The sequence below is a fragment of the Clinocottus analis genome, unplaced genomic scaffold (assembly GCF_023055335.1).
Source record: "Clinocottus analis isolate CAN_PGR_092001 unplaced genomic scaffold, fCliAna1.0.p SCAF_8, whole genome shotgun sequence".
Taxonomy (NCBI): Eukaryota; Metazoa; Chordata; class Actinopteri; order Perciformes; family Cottidae; genus Clinocottus; species Clinocottus analis.
This window is the reverse complement of record NW_027176240.1, coordinates 6,696,971-6,718,580: the sequence shown is the minus strand read 5'-3', so window position 1 is coordinate 6,718,580 and position 21,610 is coordinate 6,696,971. Positions and strand designations below refer to the sequence as shown.

The following is a 21,610-nucleotide window of genomic DNA, read 5'->3' as shown; positions in this document are numbered from 1 at the left end:
GGCATACTTGAAATGTAACAAAATGTTTGTGTCACCATTTTGGTAGTTTACATTCCCAATATTTAAGTACAAAAATCTCAGATTTTGATGAACGTATCATGACACTGGAGCACATTGTGTTGAAAGCAAACACAGTACCCAAATGATGACAAGCATGGGATATTTTTTAACATCTCTTTTGCATACAACAAATAAGTCATATCATTGCATCAATATAATCCAATCGACACATTCTTCAATATGCCAGTTGGCGTACAGTTTTTCCTTTACCTTTAATATAATTGACACATGATTTAAGATTTAGGTGTGGCAAAAAATATATATTAAAAAAACTGCTTAAAATAAGAATAACAAAATGTGCAATACAAACAAATTATGAAAAGTTATTGACATCTTTATGCTGACTTTTGTTGGTGTGTGGCCCTTTACTGTATCAAAAAACCTTTATGACAAGACAGCTTTAATTTCTACTCACAAATCAATTGCTGCAAGTTTTATTAATAATAACAATAATAAAAAACCTCTCCCATAAATATGATGTCAAACAAAAAAGAATAATCAGGTTTTGACAGAAATTGTAAGTATTGTAACTTCAATGATTGTGGCGAGATAGATTTTCTTTTGGATTTAAAAAATAAATTATATTCAGAAAACCAATTCAAAGCCAATTCATAAAACAAAACAGGCTTAAGGTATGAATAATTGTTGTACAATTATGATGGAAAGAAATGCCGTTTTTGTCTTCACATTTGCAGTAGGAATTTGATACTGCACTTGTCCTTCTGAAGCCACTAGAGGCTGCCCTTGCTCTACTATATCAAAGCTGGGTGGGCAATTACAAAGAGTATTTTAGCTGTATCATTTTGTAAAAATCTGAAAGATTGTGTAAAATCAAAACACACCTCTTTATAAATGAACTTCTTTGTGTGCAATCAATCACTGTGTATCAAGTCAGAAATATCCAAATGTACACAAACATAATATCATCAATGTATAATCAATACTCATGACAGAGAACTGCAAGTACATAGTACATAAAACACAACCAATGTACTTATTGTCTCCACCATAAAAACCACAACAATCACATTGAACACAACAGCAGTTCACTGACTGTAGTGCCACACAAAATATTCACAACTCAGTTTGTCAGAAGAATCATTTTCAGACTGGCTCAAAATCTCAGGAATATCTAGAAAACCAAACATGAATATCACAAAAATAACAAGATCTCTGTTGACTGAAAGTAAGGACACAATCCAAGAACTTTGTTATATTCCATCAGACACAGGAAAGCTATATCCATGTAGAAAGGCAATGTACAGAAGTTCTGATAAAAACACATGTTAAGAGGGCGACGGGTCAAATCAGTACAATGTAGAAGCCTGTGACAGAAAATAGTGTTTGTCTTGGCTTTCAGTGACGTATTACAGAAACATAGTTTTGTTTTAAATGCAAAACCAACTCTGCACGTTACATATCGAGCTACCCACAGAGAGAAATGATAATAAATCCCCAACCCTGTGACAAGGACATCCTTTTCCCTTGCGTCAATTGCACTTCAAATATTCTCCTGCGATGCATTTTAAAGCCCTTTTCTATTGTTTCCCACACTGAAATGGTAAAGAGTTCTTCAAGGACATTAGGAAAGTTTTCATCTCTGTACCTGACCTTACACAACCCTTTATTCATACAGCTTTGCTCAATGGACGCACTGACACAAACACATACCGCAAGAAAACCACATAGGGTTGCTGTGCTTGACATACCAGCAGAGAAACACATTAAGGATCTCCAAGCAAAAAAACTGCACAGAAACAACTAGATGTCTGCTTCTTCCTTTTCCTTGTCCGATGTTAAATCGTTCGATTCCCCGTTATTAATCATCTAAACTGCCTGTCCTTTACGTGGACTCCCTGGGAATCCTCTTGTGGAAAACAACAGACTGCCTCTGCTGGAACTGCTGCTTCCGTCTTTTTTTCTGATCCCAGCGGCACATTAGAATCATCTTAAAGGTCGTACGGAAGGTTTTGTTACAAAGGGCGTAACACATGGGGTTAACCGTGCTGTTGACGTAGCACAGCCAGTAGCCTACTGCCCACAGGGTCTCCGGGATGCAAACGTTACAGAAGGTATTGATCAGCACCATGATGTTGTACGGTGTCCATGTAATGATGAATGCAAAGAGGATTGCACTGAGAGTTTGAGCGGCCTTCTTCTCCTTCACTAAGGACATGCGCTTCCTCTTAGTGATCTGAGTCCGGGCTCGGGCTGCAAAACGTTTTGCAAGAGCTGCGTCTTTGAAGGATATTGGGACAGAGGGCGATTTGGTGGTGGTGGTAGTGCTGGTGGTGGTATTGTCGGCGGCTGTGGTAGGAATTGTTGGCGGACCATCTGAGCCTTGGTTGGACGTAGCCTGGATGGTCGGCATTGACTGAATCTTTCGTGAGCAGAAGTGTTGGTGATAGCTATTCTCTGAACTGTTTGCCTCATCGGGGGTAGCAGCGGCAGTGGTGTTGGTGGTGACTGTTGAGATGGTGTCTCGGTTATACTCCGCTCCCCTGAGGGGATCCTCCTCTGAGGCTGCATCCAGATCCTCACATGAGGTGAGTTGGGAGTTGACAGCAGCCTTTATTCCAGGTAGGCTGAGAACAATAGAGAAAATAGCATGACTCTTGGAAACCATCTCTTTGCCCCCACCGTCCTCATCCTCAGAAGACCCAGAGTGGTCTAACGAGACAGCAGCATCATTGTTGTTCCAGCTGTCGCTGCTACTCTGGTCTGGATCCCCCTCGCCCTGTCGGGTACTGCCAGGTCTCCATGAACGAACACCAGGCCAGCAGTGGAAGCGGCCAACCAGTTCCCGGCATGTGCTTCTTCTTCGGGACAACCTGGTCAGCTCGTAGCTGCTGCAACTTCTCGAACTTCCTGTCTGATGGACAAAACGTGATTTTTCTGCTCTGCCATTCCCACCTCTTCCTCCTATCCCACCACGACTCCCGGAACCCTGCAACCCAGCGAGCTCCTTTGAACGATTCTGGGTCTCCTGGTAAATGCGCCAGTAGAGTACACTCATTATCGTCACAGGCAGATAGAAAGCCGCCACAGCTGTGCAGAAGGTTATAGTGGGCTCTGTGAGGAACTGAATGTAGCAGTGATTTGAGGGCACTGTCCTTTTACCCTCAAAATATTGCCATAATAGGATGGCTGGGGCCCACAGGACAAGAGAAACAAACCAGGCTAGGCCGATCATGATCCCAGCTCGCTTAGTGGTCCGCTTGGCACGGTAGGTCAAAGGCCTGGTGATTGAAAAGTAGCGGTCAAAGCTGATGACCAGTAGGTTCATAACTGATGCATTGCTGGCCACATAGTCTATAGTTAGCCACAAGTCACAGGCCCAGTTGCCCATGGCCCAGTAGCCCATCACAAGATAAGCTGTGTATAGGTTCATGGAGATGACCCCAATGATGAGGTCAGCGACAGCCAAGCTAAGCAGGAAGTAGTTATTGACCGTCTTTAGCTGCCGATTAACCTTGAAGGACACCACCACTAAGATGTTGCCGATGATGGTAACCAATGACAGCATGCCTGTCAGCAAGACAATAAGGACAACCTGCCAAATAGAGTGGCCTCCCAAAGGATCGAGGGCTGCAGTTCCATTCCCATTTTGTGATTCTGCGCTGAGGTTTAAGAGTTGGCTGGTGGAAGAAGAATTATCATCCAGGGTATTTCGATGAAAAACCAACCAGGGGGCTCCTCCACTTCCTCCTTGGTGGAGAGCATTGGATTGTGGGTAGGCTCCGGCTGCTGTTAGTGAGGTGTTTGCAGTCAGGAAGAGACCAGGGTCTGTGCTGTTGGAGCTCATTGTTATGTCCTGGCATATTCTAAAGACAGAGACAGGAAGACAGGAAATAGAAGAAGGTAGGTACAGAGAGAGGGGGGAAGAGAGACCTGGCACAAAAGGAGAAAGGGGGAAGGGAATAGAGAGTAACAGAGAGAAAAAAATTAGAAAGTGCACATGAGCAGTCGCCATTTCTATTCATATCCAGTAGGTGAGGCTAGAAACCTACTCTACCAAGCTGCTTGTCTATAATGACAACGCTGCTCGGGTCTGATTTGTCCACCTTAGTAAACAATCACTTATAACTTAATTTGTAGACAATGAGTATGCACACTGTGAATGCATCACAAGCCATATTTTAAATTACAACGTGGCATCTAAATCAACAAGGCGAGACAGCCGAGCCTTCCAGTGAGAGAGACTGGCTGCATTCAACACCTGTCACTTATGACACCCCGAAAATTGCAAAGATACTTCACTGAGACATACGTAATGCATTTTCCCACATGGTCGCCTGGTCTGTCAAGATGGCTGCGTTTGGATTTCACCTTGTGTGACATTAGACTTTAAACGGGGGTGGTTTTCTTCCGTGCGATCGGGTGTGGAAGTTACACGCTGTTGATCTTTCTTTAAAATCTGGTTTCTTATGTCAGTCTGTCTGTCAGTCTGTCACTCAAACACACACAGGGTGGAATGGTTTGCTAGTGGTGTGTGTTGTGGTTATAATGCTCAAACTCTGAACATGACAGGGAACAGCTAGAACACAACTGGTGTCTGTTCATACCCCGAGTCAAAGTCAGAGAGAAGTTACAGACGACGTTGCTGGCGACAGCTAGGCTGTAACATTATGGAGGCATCATAGTAAGTAGAGGCTTGCAGACAGCTTGGAGAGTGGAGGACAAAAAAGAGGGAAATTAATTGTGGGAGCTTTCAAAGACCTTGGGAGGTATTCTGGCGTGTCTTCCTGCCTGACTATAAAGGCTTTAGGTGTCAGTTTGATAATGCAAATCCTGCCTTGGTTAGTTTCACACCAGACACTTGATCTAGTGTTTCAGGAGCTCTCTGAGAAAGCTTCACAGAGACAAAACAGAGAAACAGAGAGAAAATGGTGGTTTGCTTTTTGATTGGGGATCCCTTCACAATCAACGGAAAATCCTGTGTTTTTTGTCGAGGCAGTTATTGATAATTAGATAATAGCATGAGGAGATCTCATGAGGAGCAGCATGTCCTGTCCCTTTCAAGTGTTCCTGTGAATCAGTTGTAATTACCGATGTGTTTTATGTTCAGATGTCTGCGTATTTGTGTGAGTGTTGAAAAAAAAAGTCATGCTTGATAACAAAAGTGAGGAACGTAGAGTTGGCTTTGTCAAAAAAGAAATATGTGCTAAAAGTGAATGTGTTGTAAATGTATCTGTTACATCTCATTCTGCTTTTTCTTTTGAATATTATGAATTTAATCTAAATCATGTGGACATGGGTATTTATTTGTGGTATTTAATTACATCTACATACCATAAATAGAAGAAACAAACTTTCACACGTTTCTAAAGATCTGATGAGACAGAATATTTAGTAACTATTAACACAAAACATGCTTTGTGTGATTCGATAAATGTAGCTCACTACCCTGAGCTTTCTTTTTAATGTGAAAGTCACAAACTTGGTGTCCTTCAGCTGATGTTTATGACAATGGTTTATTTGAAACATGACACTATCCTGAGGCCCCCCATCACCACCACCACCACCACCACCACCACCCATTTACACAGACAAATACATGTGCAGATAACATATATACAGTAAAACCACAAAAGCACACACACTATTTCAAAACCACAGGCAAAGATATTTGAAGTGGAGTGCTGCGCTTGTGCCTTGACAGAATCTCCGACCTCCCATGGAGCTGTTAAAAGAACCTCAGTAGCCAACAGCGACTGACAGCCGTTTGTGACATTGAGCGCACGCTGCTTCTACTATTATCAGTCGGCTCCCCGCTAACCCTTCTATGGACATATAGCACTGCACCCATTAACATACACACAACGTATGCTTTCACATTTCACACAGTTACTGTTTATGTTACATTAACATGCACGGCCACATACATTTAATTATATATATATATATATATATATATATATATATATATATATATATATATATATATATTGTGTGCATGGACAAATAGATAGTGCATGCATGTGCACACATAAATGGGGAAAACATATTGAACAAACTTAAATAAAAAAACTAACTAAAAAGAAAACTGATTCGACTGAGAGTGCAAGACAGCCTTGTGTTGCGATTGCAAAATGTGTTCGAAATGGTAAGAGCCTAACAGAAATCAGTCTTTAATCTGCTACTTTGGCGTGAAAACCGAATGCTAAAAATTTGAAAACCAAATAATGGAATAAAAGAAGGAGAAACAGACAATCAAAAGTGTCATGTCTGGGGAATAGAGATGAAGGAGGCTTGCAGCACAGGGGAGAAAAGAGTGGCTCCTATGGGAAAAGGCCAAATGTCAGACCCCCTGAACCTGCTGTTGGCTCCCAGAGAGTCACATGATAGTTCAATGTTGGCACATGTTTGTTTTTCTTAGGTATGCTGTCAAATATACAGTATATACAATGTATGTGTTGTCTATATGTAAGCTGTTTATGTATGCTCCATTTCTGTGCCCAACATTGACTTATACCACAGCAAAAATATTTATATGAGACAATCAAGCCCGACTGTTGCCTCAAATTGCAATAATTAACTACCATAGTTTTACATCTGTCGTCCCACGAGAGCAGAAACTGCTGAACAACAGAGGACAAGTGGTTTTGTCTGTTTTCCCCTATAATTAAACTGATCAAGCCTTTGAAGATGAAAACTATAGGCAGCAGATGACAACACAGGTCTGTGGGCAAGACTTTGTAAACCAGCTGCTATGACAGTGAAGCTATTATAGTGTCTATCTCTCTCCCCAAACCCACGCTAAACTCATTATCTTACGTTTGACTTGAAGGCACGTAGGTGTGATGGTTTTAGGTGCACAGAGAGATCGATATTCGTTTACTGTGTTTCGTGTTCCTTGACATTTTGTCCGAGCAGGGTTGGACAGCGCAATCCAAGTTGGGTCCAAGGATCCATCTAAATGATTGGGTGGCTAATACGAGGCCATTTCAGGTTTCTATTTTTAGTATCGATTAGCAGCAGAGCAGCAATACGCACAGATAAGGTCCAACAATGATGAGTTGTTGACAAGTGCTTTTTGATAAAGGTTGAAGTTGCTATAATTTGATGCAACTCTTTGAGTGCCTTGAGGTAAAGGGATGCGGTTGTACAAGTTGCATTTCTCCCAGTACCATTCTTTAGGTATATAGCTTGGGGAGGTTTAACCAACAGTTTCTGCATTTAAAAAGAAACTAAACAATATTGGCTTTGCTTTTTAATGCTGGCATGTGTCAAACTTTACAAGTGGCTCATGTAGCGTCTTATGTAATGTGCACTTGAGACAAGTGCTGATATACATCTGGAATCAGGCAGGTTTTTTTTTTTAGCACTTTACTGCAATGAGGCATTATTGAAAAAAAACAACTCAGGCGTCAACAGCAACAACACAGAAAAGGCTACTGCCAAACAAGACAGAGCTAGACTCAACCATGAAATGAAAGGTTACTATTCAGGTGGAGAAAAACTAATCAATAATTGGAAAGCTACAGTGGACTGACACAAGTGGAGTTCAGGCTTTTGGCAGACTACAGACTGAATGCATACATATTTAGACGACCCAGCAGATGAACTGCTGCATAGTTATATCGCATGGAGATGTTTGCCTTGACGGAAGAGGATGGAGAAAAAGTGTAGAAAAGACTCAAGACTTCAATCTGTGGATTTAATGGGTCACTTTTACGAAGCCATGGCTGCTGGATAGCCTGCTAACGCTATATTAACGTGGAGGTGGTGCGTTACATTTCTTTACTTCAAGTGAAGAATGAAGAGAGGCATGATCATCCCAATAGTGTTACATTTAAGGTGTCCAAGGTGGATCTTTCAATTTACAATAATTATTATTATTATCCATCGTAATTCATATTTATTGAGTACAATCTGAATCTGTGACAAAAGCAGTGTTATCAATTCGGAAAAAGGCTCTGACTTACCACATATTTTGGTTTTGTTTGCCTCTGTATGAATGCTGCTATTTAGCACAGGTAATAAGCACTTCAAGAAGTCGCTTAAAGATCTCAACCTCTGTGCAAACCATTTTTCATTCATCATAGACCCTCGAGCTGCCGACAGGGCGCAGGAAGATAGTAGAGGAGCAACTGCAGTCCGTTGCCCTTTGCCCACCTATGACATCTGTGCCCAGGAAAACATCAGAGCCACTCTGACAATTATTAATTAGTATTTGTTTGCCCCACGGGAAGTGTTTGCTCCGAACCTGTAGTATACATTTATAACCTCATTTATTTATTAAGATAAACCTAGTTTTTCTAAGCCAAACACAAAGCACTGCACCATTACAGTATTTGGTATAGAATCTTAAGCCAAAGCCTGATTTCAAAACATGACTTTAACCCAGAAAGTAATAAATGGAGATTGATAAAACAGTATGGGTAATCATGCTAATTACAATGCTAATTTATTAGGATTAATTAATCGATCATATTTGTCTGGTTTTGTTGTATAATTGGACATAGAGGAGCTACACAAACACACACAAACAAATAAACAAACAAACAAACAAACAGAGAGAGAGAGAGAGAGAGAGAGAGAGAGAGAGAGAGAGAGAGAGAGAGAGAGAGAGAGAGAGAGAGATTTCATTCTCTTGTTTTTCTCTTCTCATTTTTCCACAATATCTTTTCATAGAAAATATCTGTTTTAGAATCTTTTAAACAACGATGATTCAGTCCAATATTTGTTTATTTAAATCAGAGTAAGGGTGAAAAGAGGTTATAATGAAGTTGTTCATAAAAGAAAAAGGGAATGCACAGGATGAGCTAAATCTATCACAAGCTGGTTGTGATGGAGCTGCTGCCAGAAGATGGTGGCAAGGGTTATGAAACAGCGCAAGGCCATCTGTCAGGTACTCACTGCTGACAAGAACAAGCATTTAGTGCCTACTTGGCAGGAGATGGACCTGCTGGAGTCCATGAGGGGCGCTTTTAATCCACTCTTAAAGTTCAAAGAATTTCAGTCAGGCAAATCTTAACTCGGTGTGAAGCATTTACCACACCTCCTCCAAACAAAGGTTTGTGAAAGCTGTAGATAAGGACAGCTAAAAAAGGATGTCCACCTTTGACTACGATGGTTTGTTTCAGTGAGAAACGTGACAAACCCAAAGACGACTTGCTGAATATGTTATCGCTGGTGGAGTCACGATTCAATGCACAACAGTACCAAGAATTATGGCATCAAAGTGAGTGAGGTGGAAAGAGAACACGATGCATACACTGAACAAGGGGTTCACGAGAAATGATGCATGCATGTAATGCAGAGGCACTGATATCATCTCACGGTTTGCTTTTCTCTCTTTTACAGCAGTGTGAAAGCTCTATTAAGTTAGCGCTAACTCAAACCTAACGTTGGCAAAATACTTGTCGGCTTTTGTTGTGAAGCAGTCAAACGAAAGGCAATATACTTGTCAGTGGGATTAACACTGACAGCATTCAAATGTCAGCATTCAAGACGTGATTATTTTCGGCATGTTATGCTAGAGGATCAGTTCTAAATATTGCAGGGCGTATTGGAGTGAAGAAAAGCAGCTACAGTGAGAATATCAGTGGCAGGCTGCACACCGCATGATGGAAAAAGGCTAGTTATTTATCGACTTATTGACTAAAACAATGCAAGTGTATTTAACTATTTGTTGTCCCCAGAATTATGGGGCCAGAAGTATTCAAAACATTAATATGGGTGTTTCCAAATGAACAAAGACTGTAATCGTAATGCCTCTGAACATTCAAAGATGTGTTTTCAGTTATTCTGGCTGATCAGGTTGATGGTGTCCAAAGTTTTGATGAGGATGTTTTAGCGCTCAAATCATCATCCACCAATGAGCAATGAGTAAGGTATAATTTGCCCCGCCCTAACAGGTGCAACAAAGCGAACAGGAGACTCAGGAAGATGTCACTCAATTAGTCCATACCCTCCCACACCGTCCTGATCAGAAGTCTAATCAACCAGATTAAGTGAAAACACCTGTGTGGGTGTTCAGAGGCTTTTACGATCGGCCTCCAACCTTAATGACCTTTTCCAATCTTATTTCTCATTGTATTTGAGAAATGTGTATTTTTGCTGATACTGACAAAGAGTTTCAAATACAATTACACTTTAAAATTACACAAAAATGTAATATATCGGTAGACTTCTTTTTAAATTATAATCATAGGTAAGATAATATTGAGAATGGACTATCAAAGGAAAGTGAAAGATTCATATTCAATCTTCTTAATGTAAGGAAAAAGCATGGACGGACAACACGCAACTTTTACTGGTTGCTTTGTTGTTGTTTACCTTTTTTTGTGGTATGTGTGATAGGCATAGACTGTACACAATATGGCAGATATCAATCATATGTTTCGAAAGAGCCGTTGTGAATCCCAAAGGGGGGCGGTCCGGTCCGATAATGGGAGTATAAACTATAGAGACCATTTTTTGGACTAGGCTGTAAACATGTTTATTCCTGCTGTAAAGTTGGGAATTTAAGGAATTGTCGTTTGAGGAACTGCATTTTCACCGGAGGTTGTCGCTCGGTGGCAAGCCAGCGAGGCAACCGAAAAACTAAAACCAAACTTCCTCTGACTTATGTAACAAAAGCCCTTGAAGCATCACCTTTATTACAGGCATCATATGTCCAATAATACTGGAAAAATTAGGGAAGCAAAAATGTTTTGTCTTGACAGATTTCATATATTATATTCCCAACTAACATGGCATTTAGACTCCATCTGCTAACATCGTACTTAAATTTCAGACAGTTCGTCCTTGCAGCTGTCTCTAAAGCCCCTTTCAATTTTGGGTTTTGGTGACAGTCCATGCGGTATAAATACCAAATAAGTATTTGCAATTACTGTGTGTTTTTCCCCGGACGCCAAGAGTCAGAGAAGGTTGGTTGCAAAACATTCTCAATATCAACTCGTCAATTGAACACCCTACATTTCAAACTATTACGATCTAGGAAGGTTATTTGTAGCATCAGTTTGGGTGTGTCAGGTACAGAGAGTCTTTTCAGACTCAACTTCCAACATAGGTTTAGTTTTTAGGTTTAGGCCACATGACTAAGCAAACTTTCAGAAAAAAAAAACCTGACGGGCCCGTCTTTGACATTGTGTTTCAGACAAGAAATGTGCCTCTCAAAAGCAGCCAACCACTAATCTAACCACCAACAGTGCGTGAGAATATCTCTGCACCCAAACAGCAAACAGTAGAAGATTTGCAGAAGATACGAGGTGAATTAAAAAGATTATAGCAGAGGATGACAAAACCTTCTCCACAGTGGAAAAATAAAGTCTCTTCTGGCCAACGTGCCATCTTTGTGTGAATGTTGTTTTGCATAGCGTGGAATTTGTATTGTATTTTTTTTAAATATTTAATTGATAATTGTATTCATACAGTCATGTTGATTAGATCTTCATTTGGTAATAATTGAAATAAAACAGCATGTATTTAACATATAATAATCTAATGGCTTTGGATTACACTGAAAACAACTGTTAGAAGCTGACTGATGCAAACCAAAGTAACACAAACACAAACCAAGACACACAAGGTGAACATAGCTATCCCTCACTAGACATGCGTTACCTTATGTTTCTCCTCCTTTGCATAAAACTGTCAGAATGGTCTCAGCACTAAGTAATGAATGAAAACTAATCAACTTGTTGATCATTGCTGCTGATGTCTGCTCATGCTTGGATTCATTTCTGATTACTATTGCTTCAGCAACTCAGAGACAATAACAGTTGTCTAATGCTACGTGGTTTAAAATGAATTGAAGGTTGCTGATGTCAAAGAAGGTCAAAGAAGGTTGGGTCGACACACGATAAGGTTGGGCAATGGACTATATTTTTTACATTGTAAACTTGTCATTGCTTATAGACAATCCAACAGCTGATAGAGGGAGAGCTTTTACTTTCTGTGATCACTTGTTTTAAATGTCAATACAGGCAATCAGCAGCTGTCTTTAACCTATATTTTCATGATCTTTTTTCAAATATTGTGATTTCATCTGCAGCACAACCCATTGGTAATGACTGCTGGTTAAAATAGTTTTTCTCTAGAAATGCTGGACCAAAGTGGTGGACCAATAGACCTACATTGCCATCCCTGAAACCATGCACTAGGCATTATCTTCAGGCCAACTCAGAAGATAATGGTTTACAGAAATGGTGAATTGACATCATCATTCTTGATAAAGTAGTTGAGACAAATATGCTTTTACTTTACTTTATCTACTGGACGGAAGAGAAGGCGAAGCAGAAAGCCATTTAGCCAAACACAGAAATATCAATACTTGCCTCATTCAGTGTGAATCTTCAAGTTTAAAGAGTGGCCAGTGTAAACTCTTCTGCCTGTATAGGGACAGAGAAACAGGACTCGTCTCTGTACAATGGAAGAAGTCCCGCCAGTCCCTTAATACCAGGAAGCAGCTCTGCATAATTATTCTGCCCTAACCTTGTTTATTCTCCTTTATGACTGCAGGCGGCCAGGAGATCTGCTTTTATTGAGGTGTCTTTTTTGCTGCAATCCAGATTACCACAGATGAGTGTCAGAGTCCTGCTTACACTGGCACCAGCGGCCATAAACGGACGGCAGTTTGACGGGCACTCAGTTTGATAAAATAACAATGCGAGGAAGTGAAATAATCAGTGGGAGAGGTTATGCAGGGTGCGGAGGATGGCTGCAAGGGATCCGGCCAAAACACTTGGAAAGATCTCTGCTGGACCAAGAGCAGATAGAAGGACCTCACTACGATTTACAAAGTGCAAAATGTGAGCTATGTGGGATACCTCTCTTTGTTGCTGTTCCTTTCAAACCAAAACTTGCAATAATACATTTTGCAACCCTCGCTCCATATGCAACTCATTTGCAATCATGAATTAAATTAACTGGTACATTGAGCTCCAAATCAGGAATCGTTCTTGCAGAATGAAGCTAAGAGAGGAAGTTGAAGTAAATGGATGGTTGTACAACCTGTTCAACCAGCAACAGGTGTCAAGTCCTGTGTTATGATTCATGTCCATTTTGGCGGTTTTTAATATTTAGATCAAAAGCTCTAAATACCTGAGATGCATAATGACAAAATGACAGCATCACTTGTTTCAGCAAAAGCCCAAAAAGGATATGTCCTGTCTATCTGGAGCGAAGGTGTATTTGGACGGATCAGCACAACATAAAACTTTGATGAAAGAGTGCAAGGTTTGTTTCCCATTGTTTCCCCGTTGCCAACATTGTGTTTATTTAACCGTGATCCAGTTGATCCCTCACCATACGAAGTAGTGACGTTAACCCACGTCATGATCTTTGCCTGTCGCCTATATTTGCTGCTGATAAGCTAACTAACCTAACTGTCCCACTGCACCAAGAGTAAAAATGTTGATTGTCCATAAGTAATTTGAAGGCGTTGATATACATTTTTTTTTAAAATGCTGATATCTGTTGATCTTGAGGGCAGTCTTCAGTTAAATTGGTCATTATAATTGCAGGACTTGTTGCAATTAATCTTTTTAACAAATCATACTTTTCCACCTAAATTAAGCAATCTAGACAGTTGTGTACAGTATACACATAATTTCTCATGTTTTAGGCTTCAGCTGTGGTATTATAGTGGCATGAGGAGAATATATCCACGTGGAAAAGGAAGTAGGATGTTGTTATCCTCTTGACCAGTGCTGGAGGCTCATGGGATTTCACACACATCCTCACCTCTGTGGTGGGTCTCCTTGCTTTTTGACAGCCTCAGTAACAAGCTGCGGGAATATTTTGTCATGGCACTCTTAAGACACGTAGACATGCCTGTGTAGTATGTGTGTATGTGAACGCAAGAGACGGGAAGCAAAATAGAGTGGCAAAATAGAGTCAGTGGAAGAATGGCTCAGGGATATGTCAAACCAAAAGGCTGCAGCCACTTGAGAGGGACTGCACGGAGAGCGTTGAAAGTTCACCTTTCTGTCGTTCCAGTGCATACCTTGTGTGAGTTTTAAAACAAGTCATTTAAATGAGGCTGTGGTGGATGAGTCAGAGGAAAAAAATGCTCGTGCATTAAATTCGACACAATGACAGCTCGCTCCTAACAATTCCCCCTATCCAAACTATGAAATACCACGCTTGGAGAAACAATGTTGTTTTCTGTGGGTCCAATCCAGGCCCTGACCTTTTGCCTCACTCGTCATGCCTTCGCTTCAATACAAGCCTACACAGGTGCTATACACATGTAAATGATAGGCTATTGCGATCAATCCTTAAAAGGAAGTGCAACCATCTGTCTATTGAACAGGCACTCGAACGAGACGGAGAGGGAGAAAAAACACACACTCACTCCTATGTAAACATGCTTCAGCAGGAGAAGAGGGGTCTTTGAAAGCTGGAGGCAGAGATACGGGATTGTGTAAGGGGTTCAAGAGAGAGTGAGGTGAAAGGGTATTGTCAGGAAAGCTAGGAATGTGCCAGGAGACATGTGTAGTCACACCTCCCGCATGGGGGATGTAAGTTACAAGATATATGTAGGAGAGGAGGACCACAACGGACTTTCTCATCTCAGGACAGAGGGCTGTCAGATGATGGAGACCATGTCTACCACTGAACTGTGTGCTACCACACAACATGCATGCATGCATGCATGCACACTCTTCGGTGCAGATACGCAGCACCCATACAAATGTTGGCATCCATCACACTTTGTTTCTCTTCCACTCTCACACACACATCGCCAGTTGCCAATGCTCAAACACTTGAGAGGACAGTGAGTCAACAAGGTGATTACAAGAAGTCCTGATAATGATCCAGGGTACCGTATCGCCACGAAAAAGAGGTGACGCGGACGGAACTGGATACAATACAGTCCAAACACCTCTCATGGCGGATGCAGACAGGCTTACATAGACGGTAAATGACACGCTAACGGTATTACAAACATGGACGCTCACAGGGCCGTGGAAAAACACACACACATACACACACACAATCTCCCGTCGTTGGCTGTCCCTCCGTCTCATTCACTCACACTTTGACGGCCCGGCCGCCGCTCCCCTTCCCGCTCTCTCTGGCTGCTTCTTTCCCCGCACACACACACACACACACACCGACTTGGCAGAGGGTGTATCCTATTTCATCCAATAATATCAACACAGGTGACGTGACTGTACCTGGCACTGGAGCCTCAAATAGCTTTTAAATTTGATTCCCTAAATTCTCTGTGGAAGTCTTAGTGGTCTCATCCGTCTTTCTCAGTATTAAAAGCCCATTCTCTCTTAACCAGCTCCAGATAAACCCAACCCAGACGTGCGGATCTGGATAGACAGGTTGGATAATGAATAAACACAAATGCACGTAGGAGTCAGTGGGTGGGCTTGTGCATGTGGTTGCTTCACACATGCATGCACATACGGAGCTTAAACTGGGGAGAACATGAAGATAAGCGCTTCTTCATCTCCACTTCCTGTATCACAAATCTATAATCTCAGATGTTTTTTTTTTTCTTGTACAATTCCCACTATGATCATGTCATAGAATGCCGTCCCAAAATAGTATATATTATATTAATATTGTAGATTTCACCAGAGAAACTTTTGTACTAGTTGGACTGAATTTACCTGCAACTCACTTTCACTGTATTAATATTTAATGCCCTTGTCAACACAGCACTTTATACAAAGTATTTGGCTCGCTGGATTACTTTATTTGCGTTTACATCCCAAGTATAATTCATTTCCTCTTCTATGACTTTTCGGTAAAACGCTGTTATATTTAATTCATCGAGTTCAACAAAACATTGGATTGAGTAGAAATTGGATTACATGAACTAATAACACATTTCATACAGAAGTTGTGATTGGCTGACGGTTTTTCCTTTTTAAAAGAGAAACAGTAGTTTTCGGTGTGTGTGTGTGTGTGTGTGTGTGTGTGTGTGTGTGTGTGTGTGTGTGTGTCTGTGCGTGCGTGCGTGAAATGCAAAGTAAATTTGAGACATGGTGGGAGTTATAGACGTATTCATGTGAGTTGACTGTTTTAAATTGAGCCAAGAATTTGCACATATCTCGAGGGTTTAAGACTCCAATTCGTGACCATACATAGCGTAAAGGAAAAATAAGGGTCTGGAGAACAATAACAGGTAGAACTTGGTAAGTTCTCGGTAAGTTTTGACAGCAGTCAAGAGTCTGAGCTGTCACACAAGTACAGTAGATGGACACGTTGGCCGCTTGGGTTGGATAAACACAGACTGTACAAACAGTCCACCAGGGTAAAAATTCTCTTCACGTTCAATCTGACAGCAAACAAAAGTCAGTATTGGGTGAATGTAGACAGAGAAGCTACTTATTCATTCATCTATCCATCTAATACATTTTCATTAACATCAATAAGTTGCAAATGTGCCAGCATAAAGGCTTAATGTCATCTGCTGTCCCTGGGCAGGATGTTAGGCATAAAAAAACCCAAAACAAAGCCAGACAGGAAACTGACAAAACAGTATTAAAAAAGGTTTAGAGCGGTTTGGGTCAAATATAACATGGTTCACATAGTGAGAATAGAGACACCACAAGAGTCCTAATACTGCACGATGTTCAATAGGGGCCCGTTGGAGAGTGCCACCCACCACCAGGCTCACAGTCCACAATTCTATTTTATATTGGGTGATTGCTGCTTAATGAACCTTGAATGCTAACGGCGACAGACGAGTGATGGATCAGCTGCACTGACAATTGGCTTTTGCCGTCGAGGCTTGTTGTTATTGGTCTGTCAGAAAACATCCAAGACGGAAGGAGGGGAACAAGAAAACAATTCCATTCATAGCCAGGAGCTTTACTTTTGAGGGATTACAATGGAGCTAAATGGAGAAGAAGCAATAGATGAGAACTGACATATCGTGAAATATATCTGAAAAGTGGTGTAATCCCTTTGACGAGTGCCGCGTGTCTTTCGCCCTCCTTAGAAGGAACTGCAGAGCACATTAGACACATTCTGAAATTAGCATAACCACTGAGCTAATACACAAATTTAATTTTAAGACTGACAGTGTTTATGGGGGGGCCCTGCATCAAGTGAAAGATGATCTGTGGCGTGTAATGGTTCCCATCCGCCACACTGACAGGAACATTACGAGGATGGAGAGTAATGAGAACTTCATAGGACTGTGATACTGTATGGAGCCATGCTGAGTGGAAAAATACTCTCTTTGACTCCTATTACGTACTTACAGCAGGGCTAATAAGAGTGGAAACACTCACTGCAAGAGACAACACAAACCAGAGCAGGCTACTAGATAACCATGTGGGTGGTTCAGCCATAAAAATCATTCTCAGGCTATAAAGTAATCATGCAATCAAATTACACGTTAGCTGCGATGACTCCATGAATATTCACCTCTTGATTTTCTTCTTCAGGTGTCATCAGTTTATGGCTTTCAAAATGGTCTCTTCTAAAGGGCTTTGGGTAACACAATCCCACTTACACGATGAAGGGTAACACAAGCACGGCATGTTATGACAAATCATCGCTGTGCCTATCCGTTATCCTCCGCTGTTTGTCAAAAATGATCTACAATTCCAGAAGTTTCCTTTGTCATAATCGCGTTACACCTGCCGTTCCTCATGCTTGGTGCCAGAGGTAAATCACAGTGTTTACTGATACTGCACTGCTGGACTCTCGTCACACGCGCTAAAAGCAGCAAAACATCAGTGACTGTGTTGCTTTTTTTCTGCAAAGTAGATGCAGAATGGAGACAGTTAATTACTGTCTATTACATTTTTCTCTGTTCGAGGACTTGCATTCAGCCCAGAAAAGAATAACACATGCCTTTATTTGTCAGAGAATACCAAGAGTTAGTTTTTCTGCTTTGGTCAACCTCCCTCTTGATCAACCAGACCATTTTTTCTCACCCTGGGGCCTCTTGTCTGTCGCTTTTTTCAGATGTCAACACCCAACGAGGAGACTCAGAGGCCCTTCAACTTATTTAAACAGTGCTGAGAGAGAGAGCATATTACTCAATAGTGTATGAAGATAAACACCGTGACCACTCAAGTGTGTCAGTCATTCCTGAAGAGTATAATCCAGAGGTTGTCGGCATTTTGTAGCCTTAAAACTTTCATATATAATCATACCAATCAGTAAAAAGGATACTAGGATTCAACTCCTCTCTTTTTCTCATTCCCTGAACAGAATGTCTTCATATGGACTCATTGATTTATTGAATTTCAATGGATCCATTCATGTTTGAAGGGGGAGAAATGGACAGACAGGAGGATGTGGAGAGCAGCAACTTATAGCAGGAGATTAAAATCCCCCACTGGCCTGGGTTTGACTGATATTATTTTATAATCCCTCTTTCTATTTTCCACAGGTGATCTCTACCGCTACAATGTGGGAATTGGAGTTGCACTGGGCTGTCATGCATGATCAAGATGTAAGGTCTTGAATACAGTCACACCTTTTGTATTCAAATAGTGAAAGGACCCATTTGTGAAAGGAGAGGATCATCTTGCAGATGCAGGTCTGCAAATATTGCAAATATTATCAGCAAATATTGAACACATGCCGGCATTAAAGATCAACTTGGTGACGCACGGAGAGAAAAAGGAATCCACTCTGCGTCGTTAGTGCCGTCATTAATCTGACGTCAAGATTAAAAGGTTGTACTCAAAGCTCAATCGTTTGAATCATCGAGCAGAACGTGATTCCTGAACACTGTTTTGTCATTTTAAAACGTCCACACGCTCACACAAAAATGAAACGACGTGTAGAAAATGTATCAATAATCCTGCAAAGATGAACAGAATATTCCTGATATGTCAAATGAGTGCAGGGGGTAAAAATGGTTGTTGTTTTTTTTTACCTATAAGACCTAAACGATGGGAACTGGAGGGATGATTGTGGAGCCGGCAGCTTAAGCAGACAACCGCCTTCTTTGAATCCCTGAACGTGATTGATGTTTGTTGGATCAGCTGATTATCAGCTGCCGGGTGCACATGACTTACAGCGCACGTCCTGCCTGAGCTAACGTGACGCTTCATTAACTTCTATCTATCCTTCTTCAAAGTCCCTAAATTGGTAGTCATGTTCACTTTGAAACTCAAAGCCACATTAAATTGCTGTACTCTCCTCATGTGCAAACACAAATGCGCTGAATGTCGAATATGTTCAAGTGTTTCACACAAAACACTGTCAGGGGAGAACCAGGTCAGATGAGGTAAAAAATAAAAAAAAAAGAAGTTTTCCCGACGGAGAGAAAGTACACCCTAGGCTCTTGTAGAAATTAAAACCTACTTCTCTGCAAAAAAAACTAAACTCAATACGCATTTGATTGCTCGTTTCACTCAGTCCTCAGTGTGCACCGAGATCAATACAATATGCAGGTGTTAGCAAACACGGCGATCTTTCCTGCTGCGCTTCCAGTGTGCGCAATAAGTTTGAACCAGGAATTTCAGATCATATCCACATCCGGGATCAGTCGCGATAATGAATGCCTATTTGCCCGCTCGCTTGTTTGTCTATGTGACACAATGCGACTCGGCCTTTTCATGCCTCGTGCGTCGAGGGCAGGCCTCTCTGTAAACATGGCTTAAATCAAACATGCCATACAATGGGTGTCATGTTCCCCACTCCTGTGGATATGTTGCATAATAAACAGTCTTTTTTCCTTTTCTCCGGCTAAAAAAACAAAAAAACATCTCTGACTCTCTTCTCCTGATCTGGAAGAAGAAGAAGAAGAATAAAAAAAGTAATCCGTGTCTTTATTTCATCATGGTTGAATTACTGCGCCTCCCTATTCCCCCGTCTGAGCACAAGCTCCGTCGGCCCCAGAGGCAGCACCGTGCAGCAGAACACTAGTCTCAGTTTCCGCTTAATCCAAGAATTGATTTTAAGATTTTACAGTCAGTTTTGTAAAACGCAATGAAGTCAAGACTCAAGTGAAAGAATTGATCTTATGACCTCCTGCATGTTTGAGCGGCAAATATGTTTCTATTCTAGATCCAAGCTCATCTAAAACTTGCAAGAATGACGAGGAGGCTGTTTGAACGTATTGGATTTGTGTGTGTTGGCATGATTTTCTAGTAATGACAGTATTTTCTTCTTATTTAGTCCGAAAATTAGACTCTCAATTGGAAATTGGAATCCTTTTTGGCATTAAGCATAAAGCGAATAGAAACATATCAGCCAGATGGCCACAGAGTGAGTTATGCTGATATTATGCCTCAGATAGGGTGAAATTAATGATTTCCCAGTGTCATGATGGTGGTAAATTTAGAGCCTGATAATATACACTTCCCAAAAATACCATATTAGGCTTCCTGTGTCTGTCAGTGCTGTGGACATTTAATGAATACTTTTTTCCAGAGTCTCTCCCTCTGGGGGTGGACAGATTCAGGATATTTTGGAATTGCAGACAAATTTTTGCCAACGCTGACGCACCCGAGATCCCCATTCAAATGAATGCTCTGATTTGCCACCTGTATGTACACCGAATGCTATAACACAACCAGGTTTTTTAGACAGTCGCTGCTTGCTGAACAGCCCAAACCTCATCATTATGTCAATGTTCAATTATTAGCTGCTGCAGAACACTGCTTATTTGTCCTCGCAAGGATAATACAAATAAATGTACCTGCTGAGATGCAAACACTTTTCTAAGTGACACATGCTGCAGGTTTACGAGCCCAGTCAGACAAAATAATCCAGTTATTCTACTCTTTAATGTTGCAGTACAAAAGTGTATCGACCTGGCAAGTCGATACACACAATTTATACCAGCAGTTACAAGACATAAGCAAAAGTTTCATCATGGGTGAGTCTTGCTTTTTATCGACAGAGCGATCACTCATTGCTATTGAGGGTGCAGTTTTGGGCTTTTAAGTTTCGATTCGTGGGCGGAGATGTGTCCAGAGAGACCTGACACCAGCATTTCATTTGAGCAGGAGAGCATTTCTGCAGGAGAAGAGGCTCCATCTCAGCCCCTTTAGCTTGGTATGAGGGAGCATTTGTGTATCAAAATGTGTATTGTGCAGCCTCTGGATTTTAAACCTCCGATATATTCATTTTATAATTCCTCTCCATTCATTTGTCTGACACGAAGGCAGCCGAGCAGGTTGTGTTGACTGTGTGGAACAAAGAAGAGACAGTGACAGCTTTCCTTGGTGGACAAGGAGAGAAACGTAGGCTGGTGTGAAGTAACAATAATGCTGTTATTTACACTCTCACTTCTTTTCGTCTCTAGAACATGCATATCATTATATTAGGCTAAATAAAAGTGCCTTGATCTTTCTGCTTGTTTTTTTTTATTTGTTGTTGTCATGTAACATCTGATTTATGTAATTACCATTACAGTTGATTATTTCTTGATCCAAAAGTGAGCTTTATTTGATGCTTTTCGCAGATCGAGCGCTCGGCATGCTCACAGAGCAACACGACCCAACTTAGTGCGAAGTGGTTCAGAAAGCCGAAGCCTCTGTATTTTCTTGTGGTATTAAAATAACAAAACAAATGCTGGGGAGCTTTAAGAGAGGCAAGCACTTACTCGACTATATGAAAGCCAGAGATAATTAAGCACATTAATACTCCGCAGGTGGTG

General features: G+C 41.1%; 1 protein-coding gene across 2 annotated transcripts in view; it reads right to left on the bottom strand.

The window, feature by feature from the left end:
- Nucleotides 1-21,610, bottom strand: part of chrm3a (cholinergic receptor, muscarinic 3a) — a 74,930-nt gene continuing 53,320 nt past the window's right edge. Inside the window, exon 3 of one of the 2 annotated variants that reach the window (XM_068568769.1) lies at nucleotides 1-3,884. In XM_068568769.1, coding sequence (XP_068424870.1) covers nucleotides 1,904-3,865 — 1,962 coding nt within the window. In that variant the 5' untranslated portion in view covers nucleotides 3,866-3,884 and the 3' untranslated portion in view covers nucleotides 1-1,903. Of the gene's footprint in view, nucleotides 3,952-21,610 lie in introns of both variants that reach the window. The other variant, XM_068568770.1, reaches the window with a different exon arrangement.